At 42.3% G+C, this 26,690-nt stretch overlaps 1 protein-coding gene across 1 annotated transcript in view; it reads left to right on the forward strand.

The window, feature by feature from the left end:
- Positions 1–5,161: 5,161 nt before the first annotated feature.
- TRPM7 (transient receptor potential cation channel subfamily M member 7) overlaps positions 5,162–26,690 on the forward strand; it is a 135,026-nt gene continuing 113,497 nt past the window's right edge. Inside the window, exons 1-2 of the mRNA XM_080678086.1 lie at positions 5,162–5,469; positions 25,954–26,033. Of these exons, the coding sequence (XP_080534212.1) occupies positions 5,467–5,469; positions 25,954–26,033 (83 nt within the window). The 5' untranslated portion in view covers positions 5,162–5,466. The remainder of the gene's footprint in view (positions 5,470–25,953; positions 26,034–26,690) is intronic.

Genomic DNA, 26,690 nt, shown 5'->3' on the forward strand with positions numbered 1-26,690 from the left:
ATGCCCAGGTCTTCACGATACTACTGTCTATGTCCATAGGTAAGATCTTTGGTTAATCTCTTCCCATTCCCCACACCCCCATCTGCTTCCCTCTGGGATTTGTCAATCTGTTCCATGTTTCCATGCCTCTGATTCTATTTTATTCACCAGTTTACTTTGTTCATTAGATTTCTTGTTTGTTTAATTCTTAGATTCAATTATTGTTAAATATGTAAGGTTGCCTTTATATTGTTCATATTTTTTTTATCTCTCCTCTGCCTCTTCTTAAAGAATATCCTTCAACATTTCATGTAATACTGGTTTGGTGGTGATGAACTCCTTTAGCTTTTTCTTGTTTGTGAAACTCTTAGCTGACCCTCAATTCTAAATGATAGCTTTGCTGAGCAGAGTAATCTTGGTTGTAGGTCCTTGCTATTGATCACTTTGAATATTTCTTGCCACTCCCTTCTGGCCTGCAAAGTTTCTGTTGAGAAATCAGCTGACAGTCATATGGGGACTCCCTTGTAGGTAACTAACTGCTTTTCTTTTGCTGCTTTTAAGATTCTGTCTTTTTCTTTAACCCTTGGTGTTTTAATTATGATGTGTCTTGGTGTGGTCCTCTTTGGGCTCCTCTTGTTTGGGACTCTGCCCTTCCTGAACTTATAAGTCTATTTCTTTCACCAGGTGGGAGAAGTTTTCTGTCATCATTTCTTCAAATAGGTTTTCAATATCTTGCTCTCTCTCTTCTCCTTCTGAGACGCCGATAATGCGAATGTTCATATGCTTGAAGTTGTCCCAGAGGCTCCTTACACTTCATATTTTTGGACTTCTTTTTCTTTTTGTCCCTCTGCTTGGGTGTTTTTTGCTTCCTCGTATTCCAAATTGTTGATTTGATTCTCGGAATCTTCTACTCTACTATTGAATCACTGTATATTATTCTTTATTTCACTTAATGTATGCTTAATTTCTGACTGGTCCTTTTTCATGTCTTTGACATTCTCACTAAGATCCTTGAAATCTCATGAAGATTCTTGAGTAACCTTATAACCATGGTTTTGAACTCTGTATCCCGTAGTTTTCTTTCTTCCATTTTTTCATTTGTGACATGTTTCTTTGTCTCCACATTTTGGCTGCTTCCTGTGTTTGTTTCTATGTATTAGTTAGAGCTGCTATGTCTTCTAGAATTGGCAGAGTGGCCTTGTGTAGCAGGTGTCTTATAGGTCCCAGTTGCTCAGTCTCCCTAGTCACCTGAGTTGGGCACTCTAAGTCTGTCACTGTGTGGGCTGTGTGCACTGTCTTTGTTTTGTTAATCCTCACTTGAGGATATTTTTCCATTGATTTTTAGGAAGAATGGAAGAGAGATGGGAAGACAGAGAGAAACATTGATGTGAGCACATTGATTGGTTGCCTCCTGCATGAGCCCTGGGCCGGGGAGGAGCCTGCAACCAAAGTACATGCTCTTGACCGGAATTGAACCCAGGACCCTTTGGTCTGCAGGCCGATGCTCTATCCACTGAGCCAAACTGTCTAGGACTGCACTGTCTTCTTGTAGTTGAGACTTTCTTGCTGTTGGCATCACTGGGAGGAATTGACCTCCAGGCCAAATGGCTATAAGGACCAGCTGCAACCATGGTGGAAGAGCTGCTGTGCAGGAGAACTCCTATGGAGCAGGACTTGCTTCAGTGGGACTTTGGAGTTCACCAAGTCTGCTCCTTGAGTGTGTCACTTGTGGATGTGTAGAGTTGTAATCTGGCATTCATCTTGATACAGAATTCAAAACCATGTTTATAAGGTCTGAGGCTGTCCTACAGGTGCTCTGCGGTCTCCCAGGAGGTGTAAAGTCAGCCACTGCTTGTTCCCTGCCTGGGGCCGACCAGCACAAGTTCAGAGTGATCTGCAGATAGCTGCCACTTGTGTTGGGCTTGGAGGTGCCCAGGAGAGGCCAAACTGTGAACCAAGGCAGGCTGCTGCTAGTGCTGGGCCTGGGGCTGCTTATCAAGAGGTATAGGGCACACTGACTCCAGCTGCTACTTGTTTGAGAGATTTTAGGAAAGTCTGAAGCCTGAGCCAGGATAGGCTATTCATATGGAAAAGCTGCTGCAAACAGCTTAGGTGGGGCTGCAAATTGGGTGGAGCAGGATCTCAGGGAATCACCAGGGCAGAGTGAGCCAGGTTGATGGAGACTCAGATATAGCACCTGCCTGTCAGCTCTGCGGCTGGGGAGGTTTCAGCATAGGAACAATGACCTCTGGGAGCACTTTTGTCTGGGAGATAACTACCTGCAAGTTCTTGCCCTGATGCCAGACAATTTAATTCCTCCCTGTAAGTCCCTTGATTCTTTCAAGCTGCTGCCCCAGTGCTGGAGCTCAGAGGGCGTGAGCCTGAGTAAGCCCAGTCTGCTCCTCCACTCCTCCCACCAGTCTCACAGTCTCAGTGTGCTTTCTTCTTTGATTCTCTAGTTGTAGTACTTCCATTCAGCCAGATTTCAGGCAGTTCTGACTGGTGGTTTTTCTATATTTTAGTTGTAATTTTGATGTGGTTATGGGAGGATGCAAGTACCACATTTACCTACATCACCATCTTCACATTTCTACTTTCTTATAGGACATCTCGTAGTTTTTCCTACATATCACATGCAGCAGGGAATCAGACACTTAAAAGCTTAAGCCAATGTAGTTGATCAGCTTTAGAACAAAATGTTTCAGGAAAGAGGCACAAATAGTAGCACAAGGCCTGAACCATGCAAGGGAGTGACCTAGAAGCACACTGTGTGATCAACAGTAGATGTTCAGCAAGTATGAATAAAGGATGGCTGATTGATTAAGCAATATACTATGGGAACACAGACTTCCACATTCTCCTATGCTTCCTGCAACTCTCCGCTAAGTATGAATAGCATCTTACCTTAATCTGACATGAAACTCTGCATGCCAGAATAAGAGGACAAAGTTATATCTTCAGATTCTGGCCTATCATAGGGTTTATTTTTTTCTTTGACAAATATTATTGAATGATTCATACATATATGTTATCAAGGTAGGACACACTGGTGAATAAGATTGATAAGATTATGACATTCAGTGGTAAGAGGTGAGGGGATTGGCAAATAAATTGGTAATTAGCATGCAGTAGGTAAGTGCTATAAAAGGGAATGTACAGTGTGCAAAGGGAACATATAGGAGGCGTACCTGGGGGTAGAGTAAAACAAAATAATTTTTTTGTGGAAGAAAACATTTTCTTTTTAGTGTTGGTGTAAAATATATTAGTTTCAGATATATAATATAGTGAGTCATATTTATATACCTTACAATGTGACCAACTCACTAAGTCTAGTACTCATCTGCCACCATGCAAGTTTTTCACATTACTGACTATATTCTCCTTTACCTTTTTTAGCCATCCTAGCTTCCCTCCCTCCCCTCTGGCAACCATCAGTTTGATCTCCGTTTCTGTGAGTGAATTCGTGCACTGGTGGGGTCCAGCCGGCCTGCCCCCAATGGGGCCCTTCGGAGGTGGGCCGGCCAGAGCAAGGGGCCGCAGGCGTTCCGCTGTTCGTTCAATTTGCATACAGTATTACCCTTTTATTATATAGGATATCTCACATCTTTTTTTATCCATTCATCTATCTATGGGCACCTAGGTTTCTTCCATATCTTGGCTACCTATAATAATAAAAGAATAATATGCTAATTAGACTGCACATCCTTCTGGACGACCTTCTGGACAAAGCCAGGGCTGCGAGGGAAGCCCGGGTTCCTGGTGCCAGAGGGAAGCCGGTGCTGGCAGCCGGGGGAAGGAGGACATACTCTGCACGAATTTCGTGCACCAGGCCTCTAGTTATAAATAATGCTGTGACAAAAAATTTACTGAATGAAGTTACCTATGAATTAAGATAGATATTTGAAGGGGGTAGAAAGGAGACTAGGAGAAGTGACTAGAGATAAGACTGAAAAAATAAAATGGGGTCAGATACTACGCTATTTGGATTTGTCTTAAGAACAAGAGATGCTGAAGGGTTTTAAGTAGAGAAAAACCCTAAGGATCATTCTCAAATTATGCCTTGGGAGGAGGCTGTTTGGGTTTATTACTGGAGACCAAGTAATACACTTAGAAAGGTTGATATGATGGGGTTATGCCTCCCCGCCTTTGTTTAAGCATTCTCCTTATCCGGAACATCCTTCTTCTCTACATACCTTTCCAATTCTTCCCCAAGGCTTAGTTCATATTTTATGGCTTCTAAGCTTTCTAAATATCCCCAATAAAGTTAAGAGTCAGGTTGCAGAGGAACTTTTTAAAAAAAATTCATTGATTTTTAGAGAGAGAGAGGGAGAGGGAGAGAAAAACATTGATGGGAGAGCAAAACCTTTGGCTGCCTATGCCCCCTGGGCGGGGGGGGGGGGGGGGGGGGAGGGGGTGGGGGTGGAGAATCCATTCCCCAACCCAGGCATGTGCCCTGACTGGGAATCCAAACAGTAACCTTTCAGTGCACAGGGCGAGCTCAACCAACTGAGTCACAGGGGGTGAGGGCAGAGGAACTGGAAGTTTTTGGGGAGCAGGAATGTGATGTGTGAAAAGCAACATTTAGTGAAGTATCACCAATAGTCAAACCTGGACTGTGATAACAAAGGGAAAGACAGAGAGGCATGTATTGGACCCGGGAACAACCCGCAGTCTCAGGTTAAGGTGTGTGGGGCATGGGTGTCCGTGGGCGGTATCTTTGGAGGGAAAGGATGGTGCCCAACGTTAGAGAGAATAATTTTTGTCAGAAACTAGAGGAAGAACAAGTCTGGGGGTAAGGTGATTGTGCATTTTGGACGAGAAGAGTACTATTTAAGGCCTCTGTCCTCGCTGAGGCACAAAGGGCTGGGAGAAGCCGCGTGAGCGCTTAGCCAGAGGCCAGGCCCAGTTAAATGCAGATGAGAGCACGCGGCAACTCCAGACTGGATCCCGGAGGCCTGGAACCTTAACCTCCAACTATTGCTTCCTCCGGGGTCATTCCCGGAGCAGAGACAGAAGTTCGTGCAAGTCCTGCCTCGGTATCCAAAAGAGATCTGGGGAGAACACCCTACCCATCTCGGGACTCCCGGGTGGCGGGGGTTGTGACACCCGTGCCCAGCGCGTGCGCGCGCGGCGCGCAGGGAGGCCACCTGGAAGAAGGGAGCGCGCGCCCTTCACGTGACCCGGGCGGCGGGCGGCGACGCACACGACGCGCCTCTCACGTGGTACGTCTCCAGCCCCGTCGCCTGCGGAGGCGGGCGCGGGCGCGTCCCTGTGGCGGGTCACCCGGCGGAGTTGGTCGCACAATTATGAAAGACTCGGCTTCTGCTGCTAGCGCCCGAGCTGAGTTAGTGCTGAGATTTCCCTGGGCTGTCCCTGTCCGGCGGCCTCAGCTGCCGACTCCGGAGACGCTTCCCGATAGATGGCTACAGGCCGCGGAGGAGGAGGAGGAGGAGTTGCTGCCCTTCCGGAGTCCGCCCCGTGAGGAGAATGGTACTGCTCCCACGCAGTCCCCCGCGGGGGAAATGGCCTTGGGGGTTGTGGGCAGGGAGGGGGTAGGATTTAACAGACCAGGGTGTGCGCAGAGCCGCGCTGGCTGGGGTGAAGGACCCCCCGAATTGCCTTGAGACTTCCGGACTTGCACTGGCCGCACGGGAGTGCGGTTCATTCCGGGGTGAGGGGCAGGACGCCGGTAGCAAATCTGGTGCAATAGCTCGTCGCGGGAATGCTGAGCCGGATCCCCAGCGAGGGCCCCGCGCCGCGGGGAGGCGCGAGCTGGGGAGTACCTGGCTGAGCCGCGCGGCTGCTGCGCGCCAGGCGCCGCGCTCAGCCTCCGAGCTCTGCATCTCCCGGGAGCCCGATCCTCCTGGCGCCAGGAGTTGGCAGATAAGGGAGCCAAGTGCTCTGCTCAAGTTCTGCCTGGGGAGGGAGGACTGCGAGGGAACACAAAAGGGAGAGAGGACACGAGGTTGGAGCTGTGCCTTGTTTGCTGCGCAGCGGACACTCCACAGGTACATTTCCCTTTTGGAGCCAAAAGGGAGGGATTTGACGATATTGATGGTAGCTCTGGCTTGGAATTTTCTTTAGCAAGAACTAAGGACTTTTTTGGGGCACTCCTGTAGGTACCGAGGCGATGTGTTGTCTAGATTTATGTCGAACTACCGCATCCGGTGCCCTAGAGAATGTTTGGTCGTGTTTTAAACCGAAGGTGCAGAATGGAGAGAGGGATGCGGTGCATTGCAGGTCTTGATAGAGCTTTTTTTTTGTTAAGGTCAGGAATCAAATTCCTTTACAGAAAGTCATTTGGATCAGGGATTTCAAGAGTGAGGTATGGATTTCTGGTCAGCACTTGAACTTGATAGGTTTCAGGCAAACAACTCTCTGCTGGAGTCCGGCAGGTTTACTTTAGAAGCCAATTCAAGTGCCATACTTAGAGTAACAAGCGCACCTTCCACTATTTTCCATCTTCTTTGGAAACGTAATCAATAAAAACGCCATTTTACCTTTTTCCTAATTTTTAAAAGAAGGGTATTTTCAGTTCCTTGACCGTCGCTAAATTTTTTACTTAAATGGATTTTAAGGGAACCTATTTTGGGGGGAAAAGTTGAATCAAAGTGCCTTTTGTTTAAGGGGAAAAAAGCAAACCATTAATATGGACTCTTAAGTGATGTGTTTAGATTTCTCTTTTTAGATGGTAAATAGCACATACTTGAACATACCCATTCAGTATTTTGAAAATTTTTTTTAGATTCGTTAGAAAATGGAAATAAGATGATTCATCATCTTCAAAGTCATTGCTTCCTAATGTGTTTTTTTAAAGCAACCACACCACTTTGTTTCTAGTGACTTTCTACTGCAAGTCTATAATTCGTTAGTCTTAGCTCAGGTGTTCTTAAATGCAGCCAGCCTCTTAATGTCATGCTATCTACATACTTGGAAACCTAGCCTTCAAACATCAAACATTAAGGTGTGGTCTGAGTTTCTTCTGTTTCTATTTACTTATGTCCAATGTTCTTAAAAATAGTAGATGTGATCCCCAAACATACATTGAGCACTGTACGTGGCACATACTAAGAACTCAGTATTTTTAGTTGTACATGGTATTAGCAATCCTGTTGATTCTACAGGGAGAAATTCTTACTTTAAAATTTGAAATTGAGTCTGATTTTGTTCTTTACATTGTTTGAGTCCTGACTGCTATTGAGTTGTGATTTTCTTTATTCCAATTAAATTATAGTGAAACCTAAAACTGAGGAGGATCTCCAATAATGATAAAATGTTGAGTCACCTCAACTTTTAGGTCCGCACTGTGTAATTCGTATTGTAAACGCTTATGTAAGGCATTTGCTTCTGGTAATTAGTTTCTTTTTGGACACTAAAAGAAAGCATACAAAAATACTCTATTTTTAAAAAGCTGTAAAACGAATCAGTCAACTGGCTAAAAAACAATACAAAACAGCCCGACTGGTGTGGTTCAGTGGTTGAGAGTCCACCTATGCATGAATTAGGAGATCACGATTCCATTCCCCGTCAGGGCATATGCCCAGGTTTTGGGCTTGATCCCGGGTAAGGAGGGTGCATGAGGCAACTGATTGATGCTTCTCTCTCATCATTGATGTTTCTTTCTCTCTTTCTCTCCCTTCCTCTCTGAAATTGATAAAAATACATTAAAAAAACAATGGAAAACAAATTACCAATAAATACAAGTTTAAAACTAAAGGAGGATCAAATTTTAAATTTTGTACCAAATTATCTACTATGTGCTGGAAATATTTGTGTTATTCATCTGGCAATCACTTATTTAGTTTTTAATATATTCCAAGCACTGTGATAGGTCCTGGCATGGCAAAGATGTTTTAGACAAGTTTCTCACTTTCAAACAGCTTACATTCTAGTTATTTATAAAAGATCTACTTGTCATCAATGGAAGATGCATATATTACTTCATAAAACAAACATTTAGTGTCTACTATGTTGCAGGCACTGTGATACTTAATAGTCGTATACATACGCAAAAAAAAAACAACAAGAATACTATTGCATAGATTCTGTGAAAGTATAGGGTAATTAGGGAGGGAAAAAGAGATGTCAGTAGGTTTGCAAAGATGCTGATAGTAGAGATGAGTCTTTTAGCGTTAGTAGGAGTTGAAATTAACCTAGAGTTAGAAGGGGCATTAAATTGGTGACTTTACTCTAAGGCAGTAGTCGGCAAACTCATTAGTCAACAGAGCCAAATATCAACAGTACAACGATTGAAATTTCTTTTGAGAGCCAAATTTTTTAAACTTCTTCTAACGCCACTTCTTCAAAATAGACTCACCCAGGCCGTGGTATTTTGTGGAAGAGCTACACTCAAGGGGCCAAAGAGCCGCATGTGGCTCGCGAGCCGCAGTTTGCCGACCACGGCTCTAAGGGAACTGAGCTTTAGAAGAGAAGAGCATCCTTAGTTTATTCTGGAAACTACTATATAGGTACTGTACAGGCATACCTTGGAGATATTTTGGGTTTTGTTCCAGACCACCGTAATAAAGTGAGTATTGCAATACAGCAAGTCACACAAATATTTTGGTTTCCCAGTGCATATAGAAGTTATGTTTACACTATACTGTAGTCTATTGAGTGTGTGATAGCATTACATCTAAAAAAATGTACATACTTTAATTTAAAAATACTTGATTGCTAAAAAATGCTTGCCATCATCTTATAGTCTTGCTAGTGAAGGGTCTTACTTTCAATTTGTAAAAACAAACAAGGCAGTATTTGCGAAGTGCAGTAAGGCAAGTACAATGAAATTAGCTATGCCTGTACATATTTTAGAATGAGTAGAGTATGGGATGATATGGAATACTGATGAGAGTGCTATTAAAATAGGCAAGGACCAGATAGATTTTGGAGGGCAGTGTATGTCATGCAAAGGAGTTTGGATTTTATTCTGGAGATACTGGGGGTCCACTTAAGGAAACAATATATAGGATGAATTGGCATGCTAAAACTGAAAAGAGAGACCCATAAATAGGCTATAGCAAAACTGACCAAAATATTGAGAGCTTGAAATGAAGAAAAGAAGAAACAGGTTGAGATGTCTAGGAGTTAGAATATTCAGAATTCGGTTACTTTTGTGTAGTAATGTGTGTGCCTGTGTTTGTTGGCAAATGTCAATAATAAGAACCAGACAGAAAATGAAAACATGTAATAGTTGAAGTCATAATTTAATATGTGCAAAGGTAATACTAAGGCAATACTTAAAATGTGCATTTTATTATTATATTTATTTATTTTTAAAAATATATTCTTATTGATTTCAGAGAGGAAGGGAGAGGGAAAGAGAGATAGAAACATCAATGATGAAAGAGAATCATTGATTGGCTGCTTTCTGTTACGCCCCTTACTGGAGAATTGAGCCTGCAACCTGGGTATGTGCCCTTGACCAGAATCGAACCTGGAACCCCTCAGTCCGCAGACTGATGGCTCTATCCACTGAGCCAGACCAGCTAGGGCTAAAATGTGCATTTTAGCTTTTGATTTTTAAGTAAAGATCTATTGAATCAAGCACCTGCAAAATTTGTGTGAGAACTCTACTAATGATAGATATTTTTGATCTAGTGCTATGATATTCTCTCTCTGTAACATTCTAATATGGGAGATTTCAAATATACAAAGATAAAATAGTAAAGTTAATCACCATATACCCATGATCAGTTTCAACAGTTGGAAACATGAATTTTGTTTTTTCTATTATCCTTCCCACTTCCCCTTAACTGGATATAGTAATCCCCTCTTATCCTCCAGGGATATGTTTAAGACCCCCACTAGATGCCTGATACTGTGAATAGTACTGAACACTATGCTATGTTTTTTCCTATGATAAAGTTTAATTTATAAATTAGGCACAGTAAGAGATTAACAATAATAACTAATACAATAGAACATTATAACAGTATAGTTATAAAAATTATGTACTGAGTAACGAGCAGGTGGCATATATAGTATAGATATGATGGACAAAGGGATGATTCACATCCCGGGAAGGATGGAGCAGGACATTGAGAAATTTCAGCATGCTACTCAGAATGGCATGCAATTTAAAACATACGAATTACTTTTTGACTTCTCTAATATTTTCTGATCATGATTGACCTTGGATATCTGAAATGAAAGCAAAACTGCAGATAAGGGGTTCAACTGTAATTCAAAAGCAAATCCTAGACATATTTCATCTATAAATAGTTCATTGCATGTATCACTAAAAAGATAAGGACTCTTAACACATCTGAAATATTAACACACCTAAAAAATTAGTAATTCTTTAATATAGTTAAATATTCAGCATATTTCTCTGATTGTCTCATGTTTTTTTCAGTAAGCTTGTTGAATCAGGATCCAAAGAATTCCACACAACATTTGTTGATAAATACATCTTTTTTTGTCTTGTCATTTACCATTTATTTAATGAACAAAATCTAGATCATTTGCCCTGTAGAAATTCCCACAGTTTGAATTTTGTTGACTGCATCCATGTAGTGTCATGTAACATGTTCTTTTCTCCTCTGTATTTCCTATTACCTAGTGGTTATTCTAAAGACTCAGTCAGATTCTACTTTGATATTTTGGCAAGAATACTTCACAGGTAGTGCTCTGTACTTTGTATTGCATCCGTTAGAGGCACATGTCTGGTTATTTTCCTTTTTTTTAAATCCCCACCCGAGGGTATTTTTCCATTGATTTATAGAGAGAGTGGAAGAGAGAGGGCAAGATAGAACATGTAAGAGAAACACATCGATTGGTTGCCTTCTGCACAAGCCCCGACCAGGGCCTGGGCCAGGGAGGAGTTTGTAACTGAGGTATGTGCTCTTGACTAGACTGGAACCCGGGACCCTTTGGTTTGCAGGCTGATGCTCTATCCACTGAGCCAAACCGGCTAGGGCTGTTTTCCTTTTTTTGATGTAAGGTTGACCAGTAGGTTCATGTTGTTAGCCACCTGATCTTTCAGTTGTGAAGTTCACTGTCATACATTCACATAATAGTTTTAGTAGTAGCCATTGATGACTATTGATATATTTGATACAATTTTTAAAAATTGATTTTTGAGAGGAGAAGGGAGAGAGAAAGAGAAATATCGATGTCAGAGAGAAGAGAAACATAATCCGTTGCCACCCACATGTGCCCTGACCAGGGTTCAAACCTGCAACCTCGGTATGTGCCTTGTCTAGGAATCAAACCTGCCATTTTTTTGGTGTATGGGATGACGCTCCAACTGAGCCACACTGGCCAGGGCCGTTACAATTTTTTTATTTTAAGTGACTGCTCCTTAAATGCCTGTTTTAAGTTTGGCAACTGGAGGCAAAATTCAGAGACGTTAAGATTAGTTTAGGATATGGGCATCTTATGGCTGTCTATGGGGATTTGAACTGAGTCATTTATGTGAATTTATATAAAAGAACTTACGTGTGTCACTGTAATTATTAGATTAGTTGAATATGAGTGAAATGTTTGACTTGGAGAATTAGACAATTCTAGTTTATAAAAAATGACTGGTTCTAACTTGAATTAAGTTAGTACTTTTTAAAAAAATATATTTTAGCCAAAACCGGTTTGGCTCGGTGGATGGAGCGTCAGCCTGCGGACTGAAGGGTCCCAGGTTCGATTCTGGTCAAGGGCACGTAACTTGGTTGCGGGCACATCCCCAATAGGAGGTGTGCAAGAGGCACCTGATCGATGTTTCTCTCTCATCGATGTTTCTAACTCTCTCTATCCCTATTCCTTCCTCTCTGTAAAAAATCAATAAAATATATTTAAAAATATATATATTTTTTAGCGCTTTTTTACAGAGAGGAAGTGAGAGGGAGGGATAGTGTTAGAAACATTGATGAGAGAAACATCGATCAGCTGCCTCCTGCACACCTCCTACTGGGGATGTGCCTGCAACCAAGGTACATGTCCTTGACTGGAATCGAACCTGGGACCCTTCAGTCCGCAGGCTGATGCTCTATCCACTGAGCCAAACCAGCTAGGGCTAAGTTAGTACTTTTAATATTTTGTTGACCCTTGGGTCAGTTCATCTTGGATATAGAGAATTGGTCTGATCTTTTTGGGGAATGTGTGATTAGCTTCCTGACCATTGAAATGTTTTAGAACCTTGTTGAAGAAATTTATGTATATGGAGGTAAATAATTCTTTGAAGTTGGTAGAATTGGCTCTTCACCTAAGCATCTTTTCCAAGTCACACTCCTTTGTGAGCATCACTTTTAAACTCTGACTGTAGAAGGCTGCTGATAATTTTTCCTCTGCTTAACCTGAGGAGCAATACTAGGATTAAAGTCTGTGAAACACAATTTGTCCAGCCTTGCATCATGAAAACGTGTTAATAGCGTAATACCTCAACTATCCAGCTGCCAGACTTCAGGAAACTTCAACCTTTGGAAACCCAGCTTCTTGTGGAAAGAAGAAAAGCTTTTGAGCTAAGCCGTTATCAGGAGTAGAACAACCTTGAGCCCAGACGTACAAAGTGAAATTTAGTAGGCTTGCTTACCTACTTTCCTCTGACAATTGGGAATAGGAATGATAGAAGGAAAGTTATCTTGAGAAATAGACTGTTGCTATGAGGAGACTGGAGAAGCATTAACTAGTCTAGAAATATAGGGCTATAAATTACCCTTTAGTATGTGAATCAATGGTCTTCCTTGTCTTGAGTATAATTTACCTTACCCAATACCCAGAAGGTACTTTTGACTAAGAAGAGTCTAATAGGCTTTAGACAAATTGTCATAATATTAGGTAACATTAGCATTTAGTTGTGGCCATTGCTCTAAATTCTTTACATATGACAATTGCATATAGTACTCTCAAGAAATCTCTATGAGCTACTTTACTGTTTCCCCCTTATCCTCCTATATAATAAAGAAGTAATATGCAAATTGACTATCACGCCCTCACAAAGATGGCTGCCTATGACCAGGCTGGCAGGAGGGTTAGTGAGGGACGACCAAACAACTGAACAGCAGGCTGCGTGGGGCAACCAGGCCAGCAGGGGGGGTTAGTGAGGGATGACCAAACGACTGAACAGCAGGCTGCGTGGGACGACCAGGCCCAATCCCCGGGATCGGGCCTAAACCGGCAGTTGGACATCCCCCAAGGTGTCCCGGATTGGAGAGGGTGCAGGCTGGCCTGGGGGTCTCCCCCCACCCCCGTACGAATTTTGTGCACCAGGCCGCTAGTTATTTATATAAGGAACAGAGAACCAAAGTCATTCACCAAAGGTCATAAGGCTAATAAGTGGTAGAGTAGGTGTTGACTTGCCAAATTATAAAACTGGGAGAAGAGTCTTTGGTATTCTGGGGCATGTATATGTATATTTGTAAGATCTCAGATGATAGGTGTTAAGGTCACTGGAAAATGTGTTACCTTTAAAAAATTATATCATACCTTCTTCAAATGCTGTAAAACCTAGAAGAATTTTATTTATTGCCAAATGTGTATGTAATAACATTAGGATAGGTTATTCACAAATCAATTGTATACATTGTATTTTGACAAAGTGCAGAGACATTAGTCTGAATAGATCTTTAGTAGATTGGAAAAGTCACTAATGAAACTAAATAGATTTTTGTGATGGGTACTCCTTTTTTTTTTTTTTAATCCTTACCCGAGGATACTTTTCCATTGATTTTTAGAGAGAGTGGAAGGGATGTGGGGAGAGAAACATTGATGTGAGAGAGACACATTGATTGATTGTCTTCTGCATGTGCCCTGCCTTGGGGCCAGAGATCAATCCTGCAACCAAGGTACATGCCCTTGACCAGAATCCAACCCAGGACCCTTCAGTCTACCTGCTGATGCTCTATCCATAAACCGGCTAGGGCTTTGATGGGTACTTTTCAATAAAAACCATAGAAACCTATGATGAATGTATCAATGAGATTGATATGTTTTACTCACAATATTAATGCTCAAGTTTTGTAATAGAGAATGTCCTAATAATATTTTCTTTAGATTTCTTTTTCAGATTAATTTTTTTGTGGCATCATCTGAAAACATCAACAGTTGTATTAGGTTTTAATTGATTCAAAACAACAGTTGTATTAGCTATGTGTGATAGATTCAATTAATTCAACAGATTCTGTTGCTTTGGAGAAAATATTTTAACAAAGATGGGGATAAAAGTGAAGAATTTAAATTGTACTATTTGACTGCAAGTACATAACATTTTGAAATAAATGTATATAATTGGAGTTCTTTGGTAATTGTATTTTTTGTTATGGATTTCAGATATATAAAAGTTGATAAATCATAATATAGTAGACATACATGTACCCACTACCCAGTAGGGGGTGTGCAGGAGGCAGCCGATCAGTGGTTCTCTCTCATCATTGATGTATCTGTCTCTCTCGCTTCTTCTCTGAAATCAGTCTATATATATAAAAGGTAAGCGACTGGAACGATGGGACAACTGGTTGCTATGACACGCACTGTGGCGGCCAAACAGCCCGATCAGGCCCCCACAACCTCCCGCAGCCTCTCCCCCCGGCTGGCTCGGCCTCCTATCGGTCCCCCCATACCTATTGGGGTTGGGCTGGCCGACCTCCCGCGGGCCCCCCCCCCCCCCCCGGCCGGCCCAGTCCCGGTTGGGGGCGGGGCCAGTGACCAAGCTCCTGTTGTCCCTCCCCCCCACCAGCCTGGTCCAATTGGCCCCATCGGGATGGGCTGGCTGGACCCCACCCATGCACGAATTCGTGCACCAGACCTCTAAAAAAAATTAGTCTAGCTAAGAGTTTCTCTAGGATACCTGAGGGAAAAAACCTACTGTTTGAGCTAAATTGAGCTTGGCCATTTTTTAGACTGTGTCTAGTCTTCAGTTATTTAATATCTTGGACTCCATGGTATGCTATGATAGCAGTTGCTTACACGTCTATTTTCTATCCCACAAATCTGAGGCCATATTGGGCTGTTAAACAATCAGGGTAACAATTACTGTGTGGTAAGCAGGAAAGTAGAACCAACAGAAAATAAGATTGGATATAGTGGGACTCTCTTTACAAACATAGTTAAGGCTCTGAATTTAATTTAGTTTAATTTTTTAAATATACAAAACTTTACCAACTCTTTGTCATTCCACAGAGGCTTTTCAACAGTGTCTTTAAAACCCTATCAGAGGATTCACGTTTGAATTATTGATAATTTCATGTTAGTAGTTAAGTAGTTGGCAGCCAAGTAAGAGTAAGCGCAGAACTTCAGAATAAGGGCTTGTAAGAGTGCCAGATAGTCAGATAAGTTGGACTCTGGAAGAGGAAGTTAGTGTCTCCATATTTCAACATTTTACTTTGGGCTAGCCTTAATTTTTCTTTGTCATTGTCTGTGCCATTGTTGGCAGGCATTTTGACCTATGTACAGATTTATCACATAACTTGAAGTTTCTAGGTCTGTAGTGTTTAATTTTTTAAGCATATGCATTTTATTAGTAGCCAAACTCCTTTTTAATTTGATTGCCCTCTCTTTTGAGTATGGGTCACATTTTCCTGTTTTTTTCTTATGTCTAGTAATTTTAGATTGTACAATGGACGTTGTGAATGTAACCTTGAGTCTGTGGGTTCTGTTAAAGTAGTTGCTATGAACTGAATGTTTGTGTCATCTCTCCAAATTAAGTATTGTCCCCCCCAGAATTAACCCCCAATGTGATGTTATTTGGAGATGGGGCCTTTGGGAAGGTAATTATGATTTGATGAGGTCATGAAGGTATGGCCCTTATAAGACACCAGAGAACTTGCTCTCTCTGTCCACCATGTGAGGACACAAGTGAAAGGACAGCTGTCTGCAACCCAGGTAGAGCGCACTCACCAGACACTAACCCTACTGGCACCTTGATCTTGGATTCCAGTCTCTAGATCTGTGAAAAAATGAAATTTGGTTGTTTATGTCACCTACTCATATGGTATTTGTTATGGCAGTCCGAATAGAATAAGACAGTTGATTATGTAACTTGACTGTACTCAAATTCTAAACTCTGTCTTCTTCAGAGGGCAGCAAAAATACCTGCTCAGTTGTCTTATTCTTTAAAAAAAAATATTTTTTATTGACTTTAGAGAAGGAGAGAGAGAGAGATAGACACATCAATGATGAGAATCATTGATCGGCTTCCTCCTGCACACCCCCTACTGGGGATTGAGTCTGTAACCAGGGCATGTGCCTTGACCAGGAATCAAACCGTGACCTTCTGGTTCATAGGTCGACGCTCAACCACTGAGCCACATCAGCTGTGCAGTTATTTTATTCTTTTATTTTTTTATTGTTTAAAGTATTACAAATAGTAGTACATATGTCTCCTTCCCCCCCCCCCCCCCATTGACCTTCCCCTGGCCTCCCCTACCCCCTGGCACATCCCCCCCACCCCCAGTGTCTTGGTGTCCATTAGTTATGCTTATATGTATGCATACAAGTCCTTTGGTTGATCTCTTAACTCCCCCCCGCCCCCCCCCCCCCCCCCCCCGCCCAGCCTTCCCGCTGTAATTGACAGTCTGTTTGATGCTTCTCTGCCTCTGTATCTATCTTTTTGTTCATCAGGTTATAATATTCTTTATTATCCATAAATGAGTGAGATCATGTGGTACTTTTCTTTCACTGACTGGCTTATTTCACTTAGCATAATGCTCTCCAGTTCCATCCATGCTGCTGCAAATGGTAAGAATTCCTTCTTTTTTTATAGCAGCGTAGTATTCCATTGTGTAGATGTGCCATAGTTTTCTAATCCACTCATCTGCTGATAGGCACTTAGGCTGTTTCCAAATCTTAGCTATTGTAAATTGTGCTGCTATGAACATAGGGGTGCATATATTCTTTCTGATTGGTGTTTCTGTTTTCTTAGGATATATTCCTAGAAGTGGTATTACTTAGTCAAATGGCAGTTCCATTTTTAAATTTTTGAGGAAACACCATACTGTTTTCTACAATGGCTGCTCCATTCTGCATTCCCAACAAGAGTGAAGGAGGGTTCCTTTTTCTCCGCATCCTCTTCAGCACTTGTCGTTTGTTGATTTGTTAATGATAGCCATTCTGACAGGTGTGGGGTGGTACCTCATGGTAGTTTTGATTTGCATCTCTCAGATGATTAGTGACTTTGAGCATGTTTTCATATATCTCTTGGCTTTCTGAATGTCCTCTTTTGAAAAGTGTTTATTTAGATCTTTTGCCCATTTTTTTTATTGGATTGTTTTATCTTCCTTTTGTTAAGTTGTATGAGTTCCCTGTAAATGTTGGAGATTAAACCCTTATCGGAGATAACATTGGCAAATATGTTCTCCCATGCAGTGGGCTTTCTTGTTGTTTTGTTGATGGTTTCTTTTGTTGTGCAGAAGCTTTTTATTTTGAGGTAGTCCCATTTGTTTATTTTCTTTTTAGTCTCTCTTGCCCTAGGATCTGTGTCTGTAAAGATACTGCTACGGCCCTAACTGGTTTGGCTTAGTGGATAGAGCGTAGGCCTGCGGACTGAAAGGTCCCAGGTTTGATTCCGGTCAAGGGCATGTACCTTGGTTGTGGGCACATGCCCAGTAAGAGGCGTGCAAGAGGCAGCTGATTGATGTTTCTCTCTCATTGATGTTTCTAGCTCTCTATCCCTCTCCCTTCCTCTCTGTAAAATATCAATAAAATATATTTTAAAAAAAGATATTGCTACGACATATGCCTGCAATTTTGCTGCCTTTGGAGTCTTGTAGGATTTTAATGGTTTCCACTCTTACATTCAAGTCCTTTAGCCATTTTGAGTTTGTTTTTGTGTATGGTGTAAGTTGGTGATCTAGTTTCATTTTTTTGCATGTATCTGACCAAATTTCCCCAGCCCATTTATTAAAGAGACTGTTTTGACTCCATTGTATGCTCTTGCCTCCTTTGTCAAATATTAATTGAGTATAATGGCTTGGGTCAATGTCTGGGTTCTCTATTCTGTTTCATTGGTCTATATGTCTGTTCTTGTGCCAGTACCAGGCAGTTTTGAGAACCATGGCTTGGTAATATAGCTTGATGTCTGTCTGGTATTGTGATCCCTCCAACTTCGTTCTTCTTTCTCAGGATAGCTGTGGCTATTCGGGGTATTTTTTTATTCCAGATGAATTTTTGTAGAGTTAGAGCCAGAGTAAGTGTGCGAACTCGCAACTTTTTTGCCCTGGCACTGCGCGTGACTCTGCTCACATCTCTGTGCACGTCTTATTCCCCTGGCACAGCGCAGCCGGTTTACTGGTAAAGCTTCAGGCTGCCTTTTTGTGCCCAGCCAAGCTATGAGTTGATTTCTAGAGTTCCCTTCTGTCAGCAGCCCTGTGGACCCCCTTCCACATTTGCAGACTATGCTGGCCCCAATGTCTGTGGATTTTGTGGGGCGCATACTTCCTCTGAACCTTTAGATCCCGCTACGCGCGTTTTCTCCCTTCAGCCTGGATCGCAGACCTCACCTTTCTCTGGGTGAAATCTGACCTTTCCATGAGAAGGTACATAGCTCATCCAAGTCCACGTATTTGTGCTGCTTGAGACCCTGTGTTTATGGGTTCGCAGCTGGTCCCTGGGTGTTGTGGTTGTAGGGTCCCAGCAGGTATCTGATCCTTCCCACTTGAAGGTAAGGCTAGGCTTCTGATCACAGCCACTCTCCCCTTCAAGATGTTACGGTCTCTGCGGCAGAACTGGCCACTCTGGGAGAGATTTCAGCAGCAGTAGAGGCTGCCCGGTCAGGGGATCCCGGTCCGACAGTCTCCAACAGTCCCTTGGAATATAGCTGTCCCTCACTCACAAATAGACACTCCCCGTACGTCCACACACTCTCCTTTCGTTGTCTCACTCACACACTATCTTGCACCCTGCCTTCCCATCGGCAGCCATCTTTGATCTCCCTGTTTTCTTCTTAATTGGATTGCTTGGAGTCTGCCCCATATATATGTACTTCATGCGTCAGCCAGAGATTTGAGCAGTTAATATGAAGCATTTAGGGTTCCCTTTCAGTGACTCTCTATTTTGCAGGATTATTTTTCCCACCACATTTCAGCTGCTGTTGTCATCTTGAGTTTAGTATTCTGGTTCTTCAAGCCAGTAAAACTGAGATTTCTATTGGAGTGTTAGCTGCTCAGTAGATGTGAGTGGGTCCTGTCTTCATGCAGAAAAACTTAAAAAAAATGGGAGACTTACTTTGTGCTGTTCCTTTTTTTCACATATGGACCCCATCCAATTACTGCCGCCTTCTGGTTGCTTTCAGTGCCGCTCAGTAGTCATTTTAAAATTTTTTTTTTTTTTTTTCATTTTAAAAATTTTATGTTGTCCAGAATTTATGGTTGTCAGTGGGAAGGTTAGTAGTCCCATAGAGCCTTCATATGTGGGTGCACCTTTCTAATGTTAATAGAGTCATAGAGTGTATTTAGTTGTAAAAAATATTTATTTCCACATGTTACTTTGAACTAGAATTTTAATCCCCCTCTCCCAGTTTTTCCCATCAGCATTTAAGCATGAAGGGTGTGCTGGTATTGATTTGTTTAGAGAGTAGGATGTGGTTAGAGGGTTATTTATAATGTATGTGTGCCTATTCCTAGTAGACAGGAAGAATTTATAATTTATGAAATTTTGAAGCATTGTTGGGAATTTAACTGTGTGCTGCCAGGTGTTGTGCTAAAACACCTTGCATGGATTATTTTGTTTAATCTTCAGAGCAATATTTGTAGATAGGTACTATTCTAGTTTTCAGATAAACACATTTCAGAAATTTGCTTAAGGTTGCATAGATACTGAACAACAGAGCTGGAATTCTAACTTGGGTTAATCCGAAACCAGCATCTCTTTAACCACTGAAGTTGACTAAGTTTTCTCTCTTGTGCTAACATTTTGTGATTATAATTAGTTTTTACTTTACTAGAACATTTAAGTTTAGAAATTTTCAGATTTGTGTTTGTAGTGTGCCATCTGTTGGTAAAATTCAGTAATGCAGCCTGGCCAAAGGAGGAGTATAAATTTAGGAATTTATTATGTATGTGTACTAGTATTTATAATCCAGGGCACATTTAATTGGGTAATGATAGTAGAGCACAAACTCAGAAAATCAAAAATCATAGAAACCTATCATTGAGAAGGATTTATAACTCTCAGCTGGGGTATGTGCCCTTGACCGGAATCCAACCCAGGATCCCTTGATCCGCAGGCAATGCTCTGTCCACTGAGCCAAACCAGCTAGGGCTCAGCTATGTTTCTTGATCTTCACCTGAGAATATGTTTATATTGATTTTAGAGAGAAAGGAAGGGCGAGGAGAGGGGGAGATGGGGGGAGAGAGAGAGATCGCTGTGAGGGAGAAATACTGATCAGTTGCCTCCAGTATATGCTCCGGTTGGGGATCGAACCCACAATCTTTTGGTGTATGGGATGGTGATGCTCCAACCAGCTGAACCACCTGGCAGGACTCAACTATGTTTTTAGGCAACATTTTTATGATGTGGATAAATTATATGTGGGTTGTGAAACTAAATATCCAGTAATAGGGAAGTCATAGCTTTGAGTTTTCCTGTGTATGTGACTACTGTAATTGGGCATATCCCTTCTGGGGGCCTTGGAAGCTATGTCCATGAGGTTGTATTGAGGAATATTGGCTTTTGAGGGGCATGAGATCAGGCAGATTCTGTATCTTCTCAATGTGTATCTTGTCACCTTGTACTTGAGCTCTCAGCTGCATGGTTGATCCCAGGACTCCTTTGTTAGCAACCTGTGACCCCGATCTGTTTTTCTAAGATGCTGGTGCAAGTGTGGCCTATGGTGTTATGGGATTCTTTTATTTTTTATTTATTTTATTGATTTCAGAGAGGGAGAGAAAGAGAGAGAGAAGTGTCAGTGATGAGAGAGAATCATCCATCAGCTGCCTCCTACACCCTCTACTGGGGATTGAGCCTGCAACCTGGGCATGTGCCCTGACCAGGAATCAAACCATGACCTCCTGATTCATGGGTCAATGCTCAACAAGTGTGCCACACTGGCTAGGTGGTATGATGGGATTCTTTATCTCTAGTTCAGCCAAAGAAGGACCCCTTCGTGAGTTTTGTACTCCTTTGTCCTTCAATTGTTGTACAAAGCAATTTATAAACATCCACTATCTTTAGGAAATTTACATTTGAAAATACATGCCTCAAGGTATTAGTATAAACGTACAATATAATAGAAGACCATTTCTGAAATTTTCTACGTCAGATCTAGCCTAATTAACTATATTAAGTTTTCTTGTCTTCATATTGTGAAATTTTACTAATACATACTTAGATTATGTAGATGTGGATTTTTCTTTTTGGTAATTGGGTTTTCAGGATCTTTAGATTAGAATTTTTCATCAGTTCTTTGAAGTTCTCATTATCTATTTAAACATTTCCTCTGCCCATTATTTTTACTTCCTCATTTTGGAACTCCATACATTTGAGCCCTGGCCGGTGTTTCCCAGTGGTTAGAGCATCACCTTGTGTACCGAAGGGTCTCAGGTCAATCCCCAGCCCCATTGGGGCGAGTGTGGGAGGCAACCAGTGTGTCTCTCTCACATCGATGTTTCTCTCTCTCTCTCTCTCTCTCTCTCCCCCCCCCCCTTCCTCTCTCCCCTTTCCCTCCCTTTTCTCCACACCCTCTCTTCCATTCTCTGGAAAAAATGTCCTAGGGTGAAGATTAACAAAAAATAAAAACCCATATATTTGATCTCATTCTGTTTTACATGCCTGGCAATCCTCCCCTGCCTTTTAAACAGATTTATTGTGGAATCATGCATATACTGTAAAATTTGCCTTTTGTAAGTGTACAAATTTGATGGTTTTTATAAATTTATTTAGTTTTATAATGACGAGTCCAGTTCTCTTTATTTTTAAAAATATAATTATTGATTTTTAGAGAACAATGAAGGAAGAGGGAGAGAGAAACAACTATGTGAGAGGGAAACATTGATTGACTGCCTTCCTGCACATCCCCTACTGGGAATGGAGCCCACAACCTGGGCATGTGCCCTGACCAGGAATGGAACCAGCTACTTCTCCAATTAAGGGATGATGCCCAACCAACTGAGCTACTCTGGCCAGAGCACCAAGTTAGACAAGAGATGATGATGGCTTGGATCAGAATGGTAGCAGTGGAGGTTGAAAAAGTGTTGATTTCAAGTATGGTTTGAAGCTGATAGGTTTTGCTCATGGGATTATATATATAAGAAGAAAATATCAAGGATGTCACTAAGATTTTTGTCTTAAAAAATGGAACTGTCCATTCATTGAGGTGTGGAAGACTGAATGAGAAATGAGGGTGAAAGAGGAGTTCAGTTTTGGCCATGTTCAGTTTGAGATGCCTATTGGACATCAAAATGAAGCTGTTGACAGTGGATATATGAGTATGGAGTTGAGGAAAAGATCTGGCATGGAAGTATAAATTGTAAGTCAACCAATATATTGATGGTAATCTAGATGTGAGTACTAAAAGAGTGAATATAATTGGAAAAAAGAAATCCAAATATTGGGGAGAAGAGGAATAAGCAAGGAGATACAAAGGAATGGCCAGTGAAGAGAATAAAATGAAACTAACTGATGAAAATGTCTCAGAAAGATGAGAATGATCAACTTCTGTTAAATGCTGCTGATATATCAATAAAGATGAGTCCTGAAAGTGGGCTCCTGGGTTTAGAGGAAATCATTGGCTTGAAAACTTGACTGAAATGGGTTTTAGAAAATGTGGGAGAAGAAAAGAGGTAAAACCTTTTCCTAATGAAATTTGCTGTAGATGGAGGCAGAAACATGGAGTATTAGTTTGAGAGGGAAGTGTAGTCAAACAAAAGTTTGTTTTGTTTTTCAAAATGTGGAGAATAGTGTATTTCATGTTGATGGGAATTCTAATAAAATAGTAATATGCAAATTAACCACCACCCAACTATACCCACAAGCCACACCCATCAGCCAATCAGAAGTGAATATGCAAATTAACCCAACCAAGATGGCTGCGGCCTGGGAACGAGCAGGAGGCTTGGGTTTCCCAGGCAATGGAGGAAGCCAAGCTTGCCACACACCCTGGTCGGCCCAGGCCTCCACTCAAGGCTACAAAGTTTCAATTATAGAAGATAAATAAATCCCAGATCCCAGGGCCTCTGCTTGGGTCGCCAGGGGGCATGGCCGGCCTGCAAACCACCACAGGCTCCTCACCCAGGCCACCCCACGCCCAAGGGAACCCCCACCCTGATCTGGGACACCCTTCAGGGCAAATCAGCTGGCCCCCCCACCTGTGCACCAGGCCTCTATCCTATCTAATAAAAGAGTAATATGCAAATTGACCATCACTCCAACACAAGATGGCTGCCCCCATGTGGACACAAGATGGCTTCCATAAGATGGCCAGCAGGAGAGGGCAGTTGGGAGGGACCAGGCCTGCAAGGGAGGGCAGTTGGGGGCGATCAGGTCAGCAGGGAAGGGCAGTTGGGAGGGACCAGGCCTGCAGGGGAGGGCAGTTGGGGGTGATCAAGCCTCTAGGGGAGGACAGTTAGGGGTGACCAGGCCGGCAGAGGAGGGAAGTTGGGGGCGACCGGGCCTGCAGGGAAGGGCAGTTGGGAGGGACCCAGGCCTGCAGGGGAGAGCAGTTGGTGGGGGGGACCAGGCCTGCAAGGGAGGGCAGTTAGGGGTGACCAGGCCTGCAGGGGAGGGCAGTTAGGGGCAAACAGGCTGGCAGGGAAGCAGTTAGGCATCAATCAGGCTGGCAGGGGAGTGGTTAGGGGGTGATCAGGCAGGCAGGTAGGCGAGTGGTTGGGAGCCAGCAGTCCTGGATTGTGAGAGTGATCTCAGATTGGAGTGGGTACAGACTGGGTTGAGGGACACCCCACCCCCCCCCCCGTGCACGAATTTCGTGCACTGGGCTTCTAGTGAATTAATAAAGAAGGAAAAAATTAAGGGAGAATTGGCAGAGCATGTCCTTTAGTTAGTAAGGGGTAGGGGATCTAGAGCACAAATGGATCAATTGGCGTTAAATAGGAGCACAGTTATAGGAAAAAAGACAGAGTATGGGGTATAGATACTCATTGATGGGTAGATGTGATAGAAGTTTGTAGACATTTTTTTCTTGTTGCTTCAATTTTTCTCAGTAAATGTGAAGTGATTCTATTTAAAGGGGAACCATTGACTTAGGAAATGGACATTTTTGAATGACAGGTGGAAGTTTGGAGCTAGAATTGGAGAATTTGGGAGATAAACCAATGTTTATCATTACATTACCTGAATGATTTTAGAGGAGCTCACAAAACTTCACCCATCATAATTTTGTCCAGAATATCTCTTCTAGAGGTTTCCTTTTGGAATAAAGGCTCTTTTTGTACTGTCCTGGTGAGATATAATACTGTATATATCTACATGTGAATGTATATACGATGGAACCTAAGATCTTTACTGTATCCTAATTTATGGAGTTTCGCCTATCTCAGTACATGTCTCATTCCTTTTTAATCCCTTACCCATAGCAGGATACAGAGTGTAAGGATCCAGGCAGAAGCCTAAGTAGTGGTATAAAAAATTAAATTTTAATTGTCTTTCAAATATGAAACAATTTTATATTTACAACTAGAGGCCTGGTGCACGAAATTTGTGCAGTGTGTGTGTGTGTGTGTGTGTGTGTGTGTGTCCCTCAGCCCAGCCTGCACCCTCTCCAATCTGAGAGATCCCTCTCACAATCCAGGACTGCTGGCTCCCAACGACTCTCCTGCCTGATTGCCCTTAATCGCTTCTGCCTGCCAGCCTGATCACCCCCTAACCACTCCCCTGCCAGCCTGATTGACGCCTAACTGCTCCCCTGCCAGCCTGGTTGCCCCCAACTGCCTTCCCTTGCAGGCCGGGTTGCCCTTAACTGTCCTCCTCTGCTGGCCTGGTCACCCATAACTGTCTTCCCCTGCAGGCCAGGTCCCCCCAGCTGTCCTTCCTTGGAGGCCTGGACACCTCCAACTGCTCTCCCCTGAAGGCCTGGTTCCCCCCAACTGCCCTCCCCCTGCAGGCCTGGTTGCCCCCAACTGCCCTCCCCCTGCAGGCCTGGTCCCCCCCAACTGCCCTCCCCTGCCGGCCTGGTCCCCCCCAACTGTTCTCCCCTGCAGGCCTGGTCCCCCCTAACTGCCCTGCTCTGCAGGCCTAGTCCCTCCCTACTGCCCTCCCATGCTGGCCTGATCGCCCACAACTGCCCTCCCCTGCTGGCCATCTTGTGTCCACATGGGGGTGGCCATCTTTGACCACATGGGGGCAGCCATATTGTGTGTTGGAGTGACAGTCAATTTGCATATTACTCTTTTATTAGATAGGATTTTTTATTTGGGGTATGTTTATTAAAGCTGGGACAGTGAAACAAAGGGAGAGCTTAGGGTAGAAGAAGCAACAGGAGAGAACCTAGGCATTGCTCTGCTTTGGCTCCCTAGAACTGTTAAAGAAGTAAGTCATGGTGGGGCTTCTGTTAGCACACTGAAAACTCAGAGCGAATGGAACCTTGGGGACAGGTTTTAGGGTAAGTCCAGGATGAGTTACCACTGCGCAATGCTCCCCTAGTTGCAAGCCTTCTGAGGACTCTTAGAATTTAGGAGAAAAAAGTAAAGATGCACGACTAAGAGGAAAGAAAGGGTGGGCATCCTCCAAAAGAGCCACCGAAAGGTTTTATTTTTTTAGTTAAATCTGACAGTCACTTTTACATCAGCCCCTCTTGAAGTTTTTGGCCCATAGTAGGAATCTAAAACTTAATTTCCCTCCTTTTTGTTTATTTGAAGCAACAGTATCTGCATACACTGTAGCTATAATAATGTAAATCACACTGGACTTAAATGGGATGATTCTAATATTTTAGGTGTGCTGTCATCAGGAAGCATGTAGTTTGTAATAAATATTTAGCAAACTGAAAAACAGTTAAATAGTATAGAACTATTTTCATGTATTCGTAATTAAATTATTTCCTTATAATAATAGTGGGTTAATGTATAAACCATATTTTAAAACTTTTTGTTTTAGTCCCAGAAATCCTGGATAGAAAGCACTTTGACCAAGAGGGAATGTGTATATATTATACCAAGTTCCAAAGACCCTCACAGGTAAGAACACCTTTGTTTCTTCTGGACTCTTCTAGGAATGTAGATGTAAATTGTATTGCTAATTTACATATTAAAAGCCATAACAATTCATACAGATGGGGTTTAGAATTAAGATATCCATAGTTCAGTATGCCAGTTCTAAAATAAAACACTATTGTTCTTTCATTGAGAGAAAGTTATATTGCTTTATTTAAAAAATAGATTGTATTATCCTTAATGAATTTATTTCCTATAATATTATTAATTTCATTTTGCAATCAAAATAATAAAAGTACTCATTAGATGTTAAAGGAATCTCAAGCTGTGCCAAAACCGGTTTGGCTCAGTGGATAGAGCGTCGGCCTTGCGGACTGAAAGGTCCCAGGTTCGATTCCGGTCAAGGGCATGCATGTACCTTGGTTGTGAGCACATCCCCAGTAGGGGGTGTGCAGGGGGCAGCTGATTGATGTTTCTTTCTCATCGATATTTCTAACTCTCTATCCCTCTCCCTTCCTCTCTCTCTAAAAAAATCAAAATATATTTTTTAAAAAAATAAAGGAATCTCAAGCTATTATTAAGTAAGTATCCTAGGCTGTAGCTGTTCACAAGAGACATAATTTATAAACACAGCTGGTCATTTCTTTTTATACTAATTGATTTTAAAATTAAATTTTTTAA

This window comes from Plecotus auritus (genome assembly GCF_963455305.1).
Source record: "Plecotus auritus genome assembly, chromosome: 1".
Lineage (NCBI taxonomy): Eukaryota > Metazoa > Chordata > Mammalia > Chiroptera > Vespertilionidae > Plecotus > Plecotus auritus.